This window comes from Diadema antillarum, unplaced genomic scaffold (genome assembly GCF_040938485.1).
Source record: "Diadema antillarum isolate AM-2024a unplaced genomic scaffold, OU_Dant_1.0 seq00000927_RagTag, whole genome shotgun sequence".
In the NCBI taxonomy this organism is placed as follows: domain Eukaryota; kingdom Metazoa; phylum Echinodermata; class Echinoidea; order Diadematoida; family Diadematidae; genus Diadema; species Diadema antillarum.
The window spans coordinates 1,047,460-1,062,760 of record NW_027271778.1 but is presented as its reverse complement, the minus strand read 5'-3'; the positions used below and the strand labels follow the sequence as shown (position 1 = coordinate 1,062,760).

Below are 15,301 nucleotides of genomic sequence, written 5' to 3'. Positions count from 1 at the left end.
CTGAGGGTTCGTTACTCCGACAGATTAATGATAAAATAATGCTAGATTCCCTATTCTGAAGGTTCGTTAATCCAAAAAAATGATTAAGAAAAAATGTCCGTTCATTTCACAACGAAATCAGTTTTGTTATTTCGAACGTTTCTGTCAGTGAAATTTCGGAATAAAACGACGGCACAAAACAGCGTGTTTTCGTACTCTATAAGGGTCTGTTATTCCGACAGAAGTAGTAATGATGAAATAACAATAGATTCTTTATTCTGAAGGTTCGTTAACCGAAAATTGAATAAAGAAAAATGTCCGTAAATTTCAAAACGAAATCAGTGCGTCATTTCGAACGTTTTGCCAGTGAAATTTGGAATAAAACTGCCCAAAAAAACAGTTGCACTTTTCTTACTCTTAGGGTTCGTTACTCCGACAGATTAATGAAAAAATAATGCTATATTCCTTATTCTGAAGGTTCGTTAGTCCAAAAATGATTTTTAAAAATGTCCGTTCATTTCAAAACGAAATCAGTTTTGTTATTTCGAACGTTTCCGTCAGTGAAATTTCAGAATAAAACGACGGCCCCAAAACGGTTACAGTTTTCTTTTACTCTGAAGGTTCGTTACTGCGAAAGAATAACGATATAATACTTTAGATTCTTAATTCTGAACGATCGTTAATCCGAAAACGATAAAGAAGAAATGAAAACGGTTACAGTTTTCCTACCCTTAGGGTTCGTTACTCCGAAAGAATAATGGCAAAATAATACTCTACATTCTTAATTCTGAATGATCGTTAATAGAAAAATTATAAAGGAGAAAATATTCGTTTATATCCAAACGAAATCAGTTTTGTTATTTCGAATGTTCTGCCAGTATAATTTCGGAATACAACAACGGCCCCAAAAGGGTGTTTTCTTATTCTGAAGGTTTGTTATTCTGAAGCAATCACGATGATAGATGATAGATTCCTTTCTGAAGGTTCGTTGATCGGAAAATAAAAAAGAAAAAATGTTTGTTAATCTTCGAACGAAATCAGTTTTATTTTGAACATTCATCTGTAGTACCGACCTTTGGTGTTGTTGTTGTTTTCGATTACAAACCTTCGAAGTACTCATGAATCGTTTCATTTTATGATTAAACAAACCTTCGGAATAATGACCATCATTACATTTTTGTATGATATCTCTTTGATGTCACGGCCAAACTACCGCAGTATAGTCATACCCAGAAAGAAAGTGCAACGATGTTCCGAAAGTTCTCGATCGCTTCTCGCGCATCTGCATGCAATAGGCCTACCACGTGGTCGAGCAGACGGCGAGAAAGCAACACGGCGCGCGTTGTTGCGATGCAGAGGCGGCTAATTATTGCAACAGTGAAACAGGAAAGGCCTAAAAGAAATCGGAACCTCCACCATCGGCACCTACTTCTCTTTCATTTATTATTTAGGAACTGCCGCTAACAAAAGGTATGGAGTTTCTGCATTGTTTCTGTGAGAATATGCCCCTCACAACGTTCATTACATCTCCGTGAAAATGTCGCATTTAGTGGCATTTTAGCGGCGATTTATCTGTGTTGTATTGAGCATTAGCGAAGGCTTCCGCGCTTCCGTACCCACCCCCAGAACAGCGCGCATAAATGCCGACAAGCGTGAAGACATTCCTGGCGAGAACCCTGCAAATATAGGGCAAAAAAGTGTCCTTCTGATTTAAATTTTTGTCATTTTACTGAAAATAAAAATAATTTGAAAATGATGCTAAAATGTAGACAAGATCGAGCTCCACAACACGATATCAATACCTCCACACCCCAATACTGTGATACGTAAAGCCATTCTTGGTCTCAGCCAGCAATGTGATGCATCACGTGCTACCCCGGAGTACCACGCTGTGTAGCGCCACCTTATGTCCACTCGAGGACAGCTGCAGAGAAATGCACGCACTGTATGTGCGTGTATATAGTCATTCCCATGCCGATGTATGTTATACTATGCATGCATGGTACGCTGTGCTAGCAATAGCGTGTGCTTCAGTGCAGTGCAGTGTAGTGCAGTGCAGTGGCTAGCACGCGCTAGCTCCAGCACCAAAATAATTTCCCACCTTTTGGCAACCCAGGGTACAACCTTAAAAAAAAATAATAATAATTCAACAAAATGGCTGATTTTTAAAATTTGATACCCCAGGGTACCATTTATATACTGTATAAGCTGTTATTTTCGCGAGGGTTTAATTTTCGCGAATTTCGCAAATCTCAGTTGGACCGTGACTTTGACAACGCGCGAAAATGTCACCATATGCTAAGGTAGTAGTGCGCTTGTGTAGGCCTCTGTGTCAATTCGCAAAAACAACATCTCGCGAAAATGTCCGTGACCTCCTATTTGCGAAAATATTTGTACGCGAAAATGACAGCGTATACAGTATGTCATCAAATGCTGATCAGAGATGATGTTTTCCTTTTCTACTGTTCTCTCACCTGTTGGCAGCATTCGATCTGGATTGAAGTTGAGCAGCTCCTGTACACAGTTTATGTTGCCATGGTTACATGCCTCATGAAGCGGGGTCCATCCCGCATTGTCCTGGGCGTTGACGTCGATGAAGGGAGATACGAGGAGCTCGCGAACTCTCTCCACGTCACCCTTGATACAGGCTTGATGGAGCGGGGTCTCGCCTGGTGGAAAAGAGGGTGGGTCGGGTCGTCAAGGGAGACCAGATTTTAGTGTCAGAGCCATGAAGATTCAAACTAAAGCACATAGGTCCTCTGAACAGTAATGATAAATCAGTTGTTATCACAATGCCATGGCAAACATTGCAAATTATTGATGTTTCATCACAAGAATGAACCAACACTAGCACATATACATCATGTATTTTTAATATTCATTTCACATATACAATGGCATATTTGGATATCACATTTTCTCCCTTTTAAATGTAATTCAATTTGTACAGTGTTTGAGTCTCGCATAAAGAAAATAGAATAATTCCATTGTTTTCCCTGGTCACATGGCTGCCAAAATATCCACATCTTCATAATAAAGGATCTAAGAGAAGGGTCTCAAAATGTGACAACAATTTCCGATTCAGGGAGGGCACTCTACTCACTATTCAACAAGACGTGAAAGATATATCTTTTTTTTTTTTCCCCAGGGAACCTTGTGCAGAATCAAGAACCCTTGGCAGCTCTGCGGGCTGGTCACCTGAAGCTTTGAAGCCATGCTACGAGAGGAAGCCTGGTTTAACAATCTAAACTAGCAGATTTTTCTTCTCACCTCTGCAATTCTTGCGATTGACATTGATGTTTTTTCTTGAAGCTGTCTTTGAACTCGGTGGTTGCTGGTTGCTGAGGAAAGGCATAAAAACAAACAAAAAAAACAAAAACAATCAAATTAATCAGTATGATCTGCTGTACAAAGGGTGTAAAAAAGCATGTGAAGTTACTTGATCTGGATAGCAGGTTGCTATGGTAATGAAAACTTACCTTATTGTCTTGAGGGGAGCTGCAGCTGCATCTTTTGTGTTTTCCTCTCGGTGGGTCCTAGCTGGATGTGGTGCATGGTAGAAGTAGTAGTACACCTGGGAAAGTAAAAAAAAAACAAAACAAAACATGAAGACTGAATCACTTTAAATGGCCGTTTCAATGACACAACATTTGATCTTGTGACAGTTGCTCTAGTCTTATTTTCTCCAAGGACTCAGGGTTAGAGTTAAGGTAGTGCTAGGGTTTTAGGTTTAGTTTGATGTGAGGGTTAGGATTACGGTTGTGGTTATGTTTGTGGGTAGGTTTATGTTTTTTGCTTAGCGTACAGATATTCATGGGAGCAACTGCCACAGGAGCAAATCTCACAGAACCGGCCTTTTAACAACTAGTTTGGCCGACTGGTGGAGATTCCTGTTGACTTATCCACCTCTGAAAGAATACAAAATATGCCAAAGAAACCCTGTGCACCTAACAGTTAGTCCAGTCCAATGAGTAAGCTAACAATTATAACACTAGTTCTCAACAGCAACATGAATATGCAGTAACTGTGTGTAGGTAGATCTATTTTGACTCTTTTCCTTCTCTATTTGAAAACATGGCTTACAGAATTAGAAAAGTTACAAAATCCTCCATTAATCTAAAATTCTGAAACTTAGGAAAAAAGTCAAAGGTGCATTTAACTGCAAACATTTAAATGCATTTGAACAGAACAAAATCAGTCTGAAAAGTGGGTTGTGGATAGCTTAAAAAAACAAGAGACCCGCGGGTCTAGCGCTCACCTGAGTATCACAAGTTCACCTTTCACGCAGTCACTAATCTAAATTATTCACAGCTCTACCAAAATTTGACCAGGCATTCTCAAGTAGAAGATGAAAATGTACAATAAGGGCCCAATTTTTTTAAGATTCCTTAATTTGGGTGGATTGGGGGCCCCTGGGGCCCTCTGGGTGGGGCATGGTGCCCATTTTGATAAATTGAGATCCTGACCCCCTAGGGATGCTACCTGCCAAGTTTGACAAAAATCCATCATGAGGTTTTCAGGAAGAAGATGAAAATGTACAATTCAGGCCCCCATTTGGACCCTTCCAACCACCCCCCCCCCCCCCCCCCCCCCACCCAAGAGGGGCACCCCTGGATCTCCTATGAACAAACTTGAAACTACAGTCATTAATGGACTCACTCATAGTATTATCTCAGCTCTATAACTTCTGATTCTAGAGAAGATTTATAAAGATTCCTTCATTTGGGGGGTTTGGGACCCCTGGGGGCCCCCTGGGTGGGGCATGGTGCCCATTTTAACAAATTGAGATCCTAACCCCCTAGGGATGCTACCTGCCAAGTTTGGTGAAAATGGGTCATGGGGTTCTCAAGAAGAAGATGAAAATGTACAATTTAGGCCCCATTAGAACCCTTCCCCACCCCCCTCCCCTGGGTCCCAAGGGGGGCACCCCTGATTCTGCCATGAACAAACTTGAAACTACAGTCATCAATGTACTAACTCATAGTATTAACTTAGCTCTATCACTTCTGGTTCTAGAGAAGAAGATTTTTACAGATTCCTTAATTTTGGGGGGTTTGGGCCCCCCTGGGGCCCCCCTGGGTGGGGCATGGTGCCCATTTTAACAAATTGAGTTCCTAACCCCCTCGGGATGCTACCTGCCAAGTTTGATGAAAATCGGTCTTGGGGTTTTCAAGAAGAAGATGAAAATGAAAAAGTTTACGCACGACGCACGACGCACGACGCACGACGCACAACGGACGACGCACGACGGACGCCGGACGAAGGGCGATCGCAATAGCTCACTTGAGCCTTTGGCTCAGGTGAGCTAAAAATCTGAAACCACATTAAGCTCTAAACTCTCACATCCCTCTTTATATTTCACCATCAAGACAATTCATTACAGCCAAGATATAATTTGAGTTACTCACGATCTTCTTTAAGGTCAGGGGCTGGTGAGCCCAGAAGGCACTTGACTCTGCCACCAGCTGGTCACTGTAGGTCTGGAGGAAACTTTCTGCCACACCTTGACACACCCAGCTGGGCTTCAACAGGGACAGGAATGTCTCCAGACACGCCTTGCTCTTAGGAATATCATCTGAAACATAGAAGATTATAATTATATAAGTGATAGAGAGACATCTTTGTATCATCACCACAAGGACTTGAGCAAAGACTAGTAGTGAAGAAATCATACTTTTTAATTTCAAAGAAAGGTGAATAGCAAATTAAGTGAAAGCATGAAGGTGCAGACATAATATACATTCTTTATCTCAACAGTAACACTATAAAGCTATAAGTTAAAATGGTATTGAATACAGATGGTGGGGTTATGTGTGGTCATTAAACAACTCCTCGTCAATCCTTTAGCAACTGAAGATTCCACACATAATGGCCATTGTTTCCTAGAGGGTGCAGCTATATTACTCTCATTTCATCAGCTTTCTAAATTATGTAAAATAGCTCATTGCATGTTTATTTTTGTCTATTGTAAGTTATGTCTATTTGAAAGTCTATTAAGACTTTACCAAGAGAATGGTGTGGTACAGAAGTAATTCTGACATACTTTTGTTGACCTTTGACCTCTTTTAAATTACACAATTATACATTCTATATGAAAACAATAAAAAGAGTAAAGCATAAAACTATCAAAGAGCGGACAGGCGGTTTCGGGGCATATTAGGGAGTAATAAGACGGGCAGTTTCAGGTGGTTCAGTTACTGATAGGTTAAAGGGTATTGCCAGTCAGGGACTTTATGTGTGCTAGAAAAAAAATACACCACTCATAAACATACAAGACAACTATTTTCATCTGAAAATTTTGGGCTAAATAACTCTTGATAAGAGTTTGTAAAGTCAGCAACTTACTCTGCTTGGCAAGTGATGCCAGCCTTTCAATGAACTTCTCCTGGTTTTCATCCCTCCCCTTGCTTGGATTGTTGGGGGACCTCAGCTCCCCGAGCCTGGCGGAGACCTCTGCAGCTATCTGGACCAGTGTTGCCACCAAACCAGCAACAGACATCTAGCGGAGGACAGACCCAGAAACAATTCACAAAATGATTGATTACAGGAAGAAGCCAGCCATCAAAAAACAACGAAGAAATGAGCAAATCAGCATGACAATTCTCCCCATCACATATAAATGTAAACATTTTGTCAGGAGAAGTCAGATTTGTATACTGGCTGTACGCTATGTGCAAATGAATGAGGAGATGCGGCTTACTATTCACATGCAACATGCAAAGGTCAAGTGGGACCACACTTTCCTGTGTAAACTTGTGCACTTCTGGTAATGCAGAGTTACTGTGCAGCAGGCACTAGCAGAGGGTATATGCAGTAATCCCATCTAATTTTTCCCTTTTCATCATTACTAAGCATTGCTACTTCACAATAGAAATGCATGTTCAGAAATTAAAACTTCACATTTCTTTTCCCAACATGCAACAATTAAAAAGACAGCTGTTCTGGGGCGAAAATCAGTGAAGTGAATCGATCAGTTTTAACTCGCGATCTCTCAGTGGCGTGAATATCTTATAAGTCACATTAAAAAATCTGTTTCAGGAGACATTTCCCTCTGCTTTTACACCTTTTTATAAATGATTTTCTTAATTTAAATCTTGCGTTCGTTGTCCTTTACCATTATCTGTTTCAGAAAAACTGGAAACAAATGCAATTCTACCCAAGGAAAAGTTAACATCCGTTGTTTGATTATATATTCTAAATAACACAACTCTAACAATTGGTTAAAGTTCTGAAAGAAACTCAAACACTTACCCAGTCTTGACACACTGTGGCCATCCTGACTGCATCCACAAAGAGGCCCAGAAGCTGCGTCAGGTTGGTGGATGACCTGGAGGACGCCCTCTCTAGCTGAGACGACCACAGGATGTGGGCGAGGATGCACCAGGCTGGGCCACTGGACGCCAAACATTCTGACCCATCATTTACCCTGGGATGGACACCAAAATAATTACAGAGATTAGAAAGAAGATGAACATCTGACATCACAACTTTCAGCACCCTGACAATTTTTCCACTCCTTCCACTTACTGTAAGTTGCACTGTTAGATTCACCTCGCATGCTCAACAGCAGGTCTAATTGGCCACTTCTTACCCAACCTTGTTCACTGAATGGGGAGGGAGACATAATTATGTACACTATGGCCCGAATTCACGAAGGTGGTACAGATGAAACCATGGAACGCCAAGTGACGCACAGAATATTTCGTTACAAAATTGGTCATTTCGTCGACTAAATGACCGTTTCGTTAATGAAATTATCATTTCATGGACAAAATGTTCATTTAGTTGCAAAATGTTGTCATTTCCTTACAAAATAATCATTTCATTGACGAAATGACTGATTTCGTAACGCAATATTCCATGTGACACTTGGCACTCCATGGTTTTTGTCCATGGTTTAACCCTTTGAACCCGAAAGGCCGGAAAACCGGCCGCGCGCAGAACATGCAAATACCCTAAAGGCCGGTATACCGGCCAGAAATCATGTGACATTGATAACTTGAGTTTTAACTGTCAGGTGACCCCCTAAATATGACACCATCTCACTACAACGATGTGGAGAGATTCTTCGGTCTATACTTTCGTTGATTACGGTTTGGATTTGCAAGTTTTGAGCTATAAAAATGGCAAAAAGATGCTATTCTGCAGAGGAGGCTCATGCGATAATCTTAGGTGAATCATCTGGTGATTATGAGGAAGCTATTGACAAGTCATATTATAGTCAAAACAGTGATTTTGAAGATGAAACGGACACAGATGATGAGCTAGATGCTGCACAAGGTAATGTACAATCTCAGCCGGGTACCAGCGGGGGAAATAGCAGCTGGGATGCCGTTAGAGCTGGAGCTGGAGGTGATCATGTTGGTGTTCGTCGAAGTCAAGGGGGCGTGGCACAGTCAGGGAGTGAGGTTATTGTTTTTATAGCTAACATTACTATTGTTGATTATCATTATGATTATAATCATTATTGTCATAATAAGCTATTATTGCAGCTCAAATATAATTGGAGTAATCATAACCACACTTCACAGACCTGTGGTTATTTGTTTTTGTTGTATTTTTTGTATGTATTACCAATGTATTTAGTCATTTAGCAAAATATGCTCAATATGTGCAAATAATGCAGGGTGAGGGTCATGACCATCTCAAATAATGCGGGGTTCAAAGGGTTAAATCATGGTTTCATTTGTACCACCTTCGTGAATTCGGGCCTATATGTCTTGTGAGGGATCATCTAGAATTATGATGAGTGACCTAAGAAGACACAAACTAATGTTAGTCCAGCAGCCTACCTCATAAACAGGATTTCTATGTGAGAATGACGCAAATGAAATGGAACACATTGTCTCACAACTGTCATCTATGCTGAGGTGTATTTTTAAAAGAAAAGCTAAAATAAAAGTGACGCTTTAGATAGATGATCAGTTACAAAATGATTTTAAGAAATCTTCTGGTGTACCTCTTGACAGCTGCAATGAAATCTTCCTCCATCACAGTGACCAGGAAGTGGAGGAGCTGCTCGGCTGTATCCATGGCAACCTTGACAGACTGCTCATTCTCGTGGTCTGGGGCATCCTCCGTGACCTGCCTGCCATCCAGCGCTCTCCTGTTGAGTTGGTAAGGAAAGGCTTTAAATAGACAAGACTCTTTGGGTTTTTTTTTTGTTGGTTTGTTTGTTTCTGCACTTAGACAATGTTCTGCTGTAAAGAAAAATACTACGGATTGATGCTTTTTCTCTTAATGAGATACAAGTCGACACCAAAAACAGGGATGCCAACCTTGTAAACGACATTGCAGTAGTCTGATGGCTGAAAAAATGTATTGTTGGTGGAAAAACAGTATTTTTACCTTTCCTGCAATAGACACGTGTGGTAATAGAATTAGGAATAAACAGTACAGTGGACTCCCATTATAACAAAGTCCTCAGGACCGGCAGTTTTCTTAAGATATAGTAAACCTCGCATGAGTCGAAGCTCTCGGGACTGGCAAAAATGCGTCGACTTAAGTGAAATTCGACTCTCGCGAGAGTCGATTTTTTTTTTCGACTCACAGTTATGTACATGTATTATAGTACATTTGCATGCACGTGTGTGTGTGTGTGCGTGCGTGTGTGTGTTTGCATTCAAATTTGTCTGTTCTTGAAGATAATGTTCTTATTTTGTTCTAAATTGAACATGGAATTTGTATCAATACTAGTAGTTAAACGTAGTTCTGAGAATGTCTGCGCTAATGTGGCAATGTGCATATGCTATGTCTATGGTGCAACATACAATGTAGGTAGCCATCTCTGTCAACCTACCCTGAGACAAACACTCTCCCAGACCCATCCCACCTCCATTGAACAAAACTATACAGCCAGCCGGGCACGCACAAACAAGCTCCGCCCACTTGGCCTGTCACTAAAATATTAAAGCAGCGATTGGTTGACCAAGGAGTTCTGGCTTGACATGGATAAAGTATGGATGTGCTGTGTGTATGGATAAAGTATATGGATCGATGTGCTGTGTGTATACCCTACATGTATACATGTGTACGTATTCGACATGCGTGCATACCGGTACGGTGAGTGTGCATGCTTACCTGCAGCATGCAGGCCAGGGACGGGGTTCTGCGACATGCCGATTTTTTTGTTCTCCTCTAAATGTCATGAGAATGCCAGACAAATCTTCTTCGGCTCAAGTGATGTAAACTACGTGTATTTTGTACAAAAGGGACTGAATGTTTTACTTCGACACAGCCGAAATTCGACTCTCGTACTTCGTCTTATCCAAATATTTCTTAGAGAAAATGCATAGGGAAAAATCGGGACTTTTTATTTTGCTTCGAGTTAAGTGATTTTCGACTCACTCGACGTCGACTTATCCGAGGTTTACTGTATATAGAAATTTCATTATAACCGAACAAATATGTAATAAAAATACAGAGAGTGGATGATGTTGTGGCCTAAATTTTACTTCGTTGTAACCAAAATTTCGTTATAACTGTGTTCATTATATCAGGAGTGCACTGTATTTTCCATGAAACCTCCAGTATTTTGTGTAAAAAATAGTACTAAATACTGCAAAAAAGTAACAGTTGGTACCTCTGCAAAGAGAAATTTCCAGAGCTATCAATGAAATGGCTACTAACAAAGGTCTCCAAAGGCCAATCCGGGGTTACTTGTGTTTTAAATGCACCTCAATGGGCAAAAATCAGTCCCACAACAGGGAGTTTCTTACATTTCAGGCCAGGAGATGAAGAGATATTTGATCCGTTAGGAAGCCTCCACCAAAGTCTGGGGTATTTGGCACCTCTGGAGGGCATTTCATGGTGCATTTTTTCTGACAAATTTGCCCAACATTTTCACTCTCAGCCAATCAGATACAAGGATTTCAGTAGCTTGTAACAGTTTGTCAGACAAATTATCCAACAAAACGCTTCATGAAATGCCCCTCCTGCAATGAACTTTGAATACACTTGCAACAAAGATCAGTATGTTGGGCATGCCTTAGAGTGGTCTGTCCCATCTTTCTCACCTGATAACACACTTCAGAAACTCCCAGGGGTGTTTGTGGCCAATAGGCCTGTTGCCACTAGAGGGCGCCATGGCACCGAGGTACAGACTTCGGAGCGAGGGGTGGCTGGCGGGGCTGTGAAGGCATAAGACTTGCTTCAAGGTGTGTACAGCGGTCCCACAGAAGGCCATATCATTACTCTGGAGGTAAGGAAGGAGGGGCATGTGGGTTACATGGCTGGTCTCTTATCATTCTCAGTTCTTGACCGGTAGATGGTGTACACTACATCAGATTTGGCTCAATGAGGGCCTTACATGAAGACATCAGTTACACCACTCATATACTTTTAAGCTTGAATGCATCTCTCACCAGTTGAAGCCTTACCATAATTCTAAAATCCCTTTTTGCAGGTTTTTTCTGGTCATCTGTTTGTTGGTATCTTTCATTCTAAGGACACTATTTTGCCTTTCACTGTATTCTGCGTAAAACAGAAATATTTCATGCGATAAGTTTCTAAAATCTGAAGATATGACAGGCCAACGATTGAAACAAAGCACAGGAGAAAGACAATGAAAAAGAGACCAAACAAACCTGACCATAAAGAAGAGTTAATGGTAGTTCTTTTGATACATTTAGTGTCCACCTGCTCTGGATCATATTCGTACCTACCCCGTTGAGGATGGTTTGATTTTGCTTCAACACGCATTTCCCATAGATTTTTGCCCGAATATACTCAGGACTCGTTCCTCAATGAGTTAAAGTGATGGTTTAGTTTTGGTTGAGATTGAGATTCACCTTTTATATTTTTTTGTGAGATAATTATTACCTCCTATAAAATATCAAAAGAGTATACAATTGAGAGGAATTCAAATTTTATCTCATGAAAATCGGTTTTCAAATGGCTGATATCCAAAAACAAATCAAAGCAAAGAGATTCTAGTAAAAGGTGGGTCCCAACTCTCATTAGGTGCTTCATTTTGGACATCTCAGCCATTTCAAAACCAATTTTCATCAAATAAACTTTGAATTCCACTTGATATGGAATGATATACTCTTTCATATTGCAAAAGAGGTTACTCATCATCTCACAAAAAACACTTGGATACCTGAAGTTCCATCTCACCAAAACTATATCATCCCCTTAATGAGGAGACAGGTAACACAGATGCTACCATGCATCAAGTCTACTGGAGCCTCTCACTTACTATGAGTGTGCCACTGTCATTGAAAGAGAAGAGGCAGCCACAGACCTACCTGGAGAACCTTCATCATGATGTGGTGGAGGATCTCTGGAGGAGGGTAAAACTCTGTGGAGATGGTGGAGGCGATGCAGGACAGGGAATCCTGCCACTGACTGTCCTCCAACACACCCTCCACAAAGTTATGAAGGCTGGAGTGGTACGGCCTTGGGAAGTCTCGCGGGTCGGTTGTAGCACACTATTCATCGTTATGAATGAAAAGATATCATTAGGGTTTCTTACTTCTTCAATCTTTGTCAACTTGTCTCAACAAATAACACCTCTATTCAAAAACATTCATGAAATCATTGTCACATAATTAAATTTTATACAATCAGAGACATTGCTATAAAAGGTGTGGAATACAACAAATAGACAAATGAAAATCAGTCTTCTTTAATCAAAATATTCCTTAAGAATGAATCACTAAGAATACTTGAATCTAGAAGACAAGGAATGTAATCACGTCACTGAAAAAGAATAAAACCTCACCTGAAATGTTTTCTTCGATCTTGGAATCATCATTGTGTATGGCACCAGGGGAAAATGTTGTGATGATTCCTGTGACATAAAAAGTTACAAATGAATGTTGAAAGTGCTTCTGTAATCTTTCACATTCCAAAATCTATCTCAGAATACTGGCTTAAAATATAGTGTATGCACCACTTAAGTTAATGAGAATCTACAGGGGTATCACTGTTATGTCATTTGTAGCTTTCTTTACATTTACTAGTTCAGCAGCTAGAGTGAATTTACTGTAATGCAGACCATTTACAGTGCTCACTAAATTGTGACTGTCCACGAAATTTTCATTTTACCTGGCCAAGAGCAAAAAACAACTTCAACTTGCCCGAAAATTTCTGCTTTTATAGCAACTGCAAATGAATCATGATCTACACAACTCTCCAGGCAAGTACTAAATGGTGCTCTGTTAAAATCCAAAGCATCGTAAAAGCTGCATTGCTTTAAAAAAAAAAAAATAGTGCCGCATCTCATCTCAACGTTAAACAATATTTTTTGGTCAATCTACCTATCAAAGATCTGAGTATCTCATTGTAGACAAATATCCACTTAGGTCACAACATCACAAGGTCATGGGGGTACATGGAATAACCCTGAATAGCACATGTGATGTTCTGACATGCAAAGTGTGAAATAGGAAGTAGGTGTCAGAACCTTTCTTTTCTTCAGGATCTGTAGAGCCTCTTTCAGCTGGCAGGGGTCAAAGTGCAGCTTCCTCTTGACCCCTCTCCCTGGGTCATTGCCAGTCATCCCATTCCCTGGACCGGGTATCAACCCTGGGGTGACCTCCTCTGGCCCGACACTATCTGGAACACCACCTGACGGTACTGGCCCTGTTGAAGGGGTGTCTGTGATTCAAAGAGAAGTGAATGATTGTGATGTATATCCAAAGGTGTAGATTGTACAAATCAATCGTGGGGGTACAGTCAACACATAAACTTCAGCTCGCAACTCAAGTGACCATGGCAACTGTGTCTCGAGCCACAAAAATTACCTCACAAGATTTTGCGAGGGATTCTCATCATATTGACAAATAATCTATAAACTTGTTTTCATGCATCAGAACTAGTAGAGCTAATAACAAACTCGCTACTATAGTTTCCATGGAAACTCCATAATGTTAGCTGGAAAATATTTAGTGAAAAGAAAGAAATGCATGGCAGAAGTTCAAAACAATGCAAATGCTAACTGCTATTTGCATATGCACATTTCTCTCTGAGTTATGTACAGTAGTTTGCAAAACAACCACAAACTTTATTACTTTTTTTTGTGTGTGCTACAATTTTCACTGTGTGCATAGCTTGAATATAGCTTGAAACATCTGACAGAAGAAAATGAGACCAAAGTGTATATTGACGGAGAGGATGGTCAAAAGTAAATTGCCCAATAGTTCTGACGCGTGTATATTGATTCCAGTGCATGGACATGCAAATATTAACTGAGGGTTTGGACAGAGGCATACGGACTGTTTGATGCCTGCTCACCTGCAGAAGTCTGCTTCCGCATGCTGGACAGGAGGATGTCCTGACAGCGGCTAATCTGTGAGGGCGTCTCTGCTGCCTCCCAGAGTCCAAATTTTGCCATGCATGGCTCCACCTAGAGGTACGGGAAGAAAGTATCAAAGGAACTCACATGAACCACACCCGAAGCTTGTACGACCCACATTGGTTGCTCGTCGTACATCGTTTGAAGGAGAGGAAATCTGTGTGGCACTCCTTCCTCCTATCACAACAACACTCCTTTCTTCAAATCAACTCATTTTCAACATCAGTACTTGCTATAATATTAGTGAATCATCATTCACTCTTTCTTTTCACATTACTACAGCTGTAAGTACATGGGAAGTGGCCCCCAGAAATCTGAAAAAAAAAAATATAATGCATACACCTACATATCTTAAAGGGATGATATGGTTTTGGTTGAGATGAGGGTTCAGATCTTAACTTTTTACGAGACAATTAGAAACCACTTATATGAAATATTAAAGAGCACACAATTCTAAGAGGAATTAAAAGTTCATCTGATGAAAATAGGTTTTGAAATGGCTGAGATACATAAACACAAAATATAACAAAGCGGTGCTTATATAAGGTGGGACCCATTTGTTATAATTTTGTAATATCTGAACAAATAAACATATATTTTCAAAATGATTTATTGATAGTAATTTTTTGACCTGAATATTTACTTCACTGTAGCAATAATTTTGTTACAACTGTGTTTGCTTAATGGAAGTCCAGTGCATGTTTGAAATCAAATTCTGCCAAACAAACGTATGCAGCAAGACTGGACTTATAGGGATGGTATAGTATTGGTTGACATGAGAATTCAGCTTTAAATTTTTGCGAGATACACACGATCCTCATAAAAGATGGGTTACACCTTTTATTAGGATTGCTTTGTTTTGGATATCTGGGCCATTTCAAAACCAATTTTCATCAAACAAAGTTAGAATTGTACTCTTAGAATCATATGTCCTTTCATATTTCATAGGAGGTTTCTCATTATCTCAAAAAAATCATCATCCAAAAACGTTGGAAACCTCAAGCCCCATCTCAACCGAAACTG

General features: G+C 40.3%; 1 protein-coding gene across 1 annotated transcript in view; it reads right to left on the bottom strand.

Annotated features, from left to right (window-relative positions):
* The window catches only part of LOC139741388 (SMC5-SMC6 complex localization factor protein 1-like), a 33,190-nt gene that overhangs the window by 12,816 nt on the left and 5,073 nt on the right, over positions 1-15,301 (bottom strand). Inside the window, exons 6-17 of the mRNA XM_071651970.1 lie at positions 14,218-14,329; positions 13,388-13,581; positions 12,704-12,772; positions 12,234-12,410; positions 10,995-11,179; positions 8,939-9,085; positions 7,231-7,405; positions 6,325-6,478; positions 5,388-5,554; positions 3,459-3,553; positions 3,250-3,320; positions 2,454-2,648 (exon numbers count right to left, since the gene is read on the bottom strand). Coding sequence (XP_071508071.1) covers positions 2,454-2,648; positions 3,250-3,320; positions 3,459-3,553; positions 5,388-5,554; positions 6,325-6,478; positions 7,231-7,405; positions 8,939-9,085; positions 10,995-11,179; positions 12,234-12,410; positions 12,704-12,772; positions 13,388-13,581; positions 14,218-14,329 — 1,741 coding nt within the window. The remainder of the gene's footprint in view (positions 1-2,453; positions 2,649-3,249; positions 3,321-3,458; positions 3,554-5,387; positions 5,555-6,324; positions 6,479-7,230; positions 7,406-8,938; positions 9,086-10,994; positions 11,180-12,233; positions 12,411-12,703; positions 12,773-13,387; positions 13,582-14,217; positions 14,330-15,301) is intronic.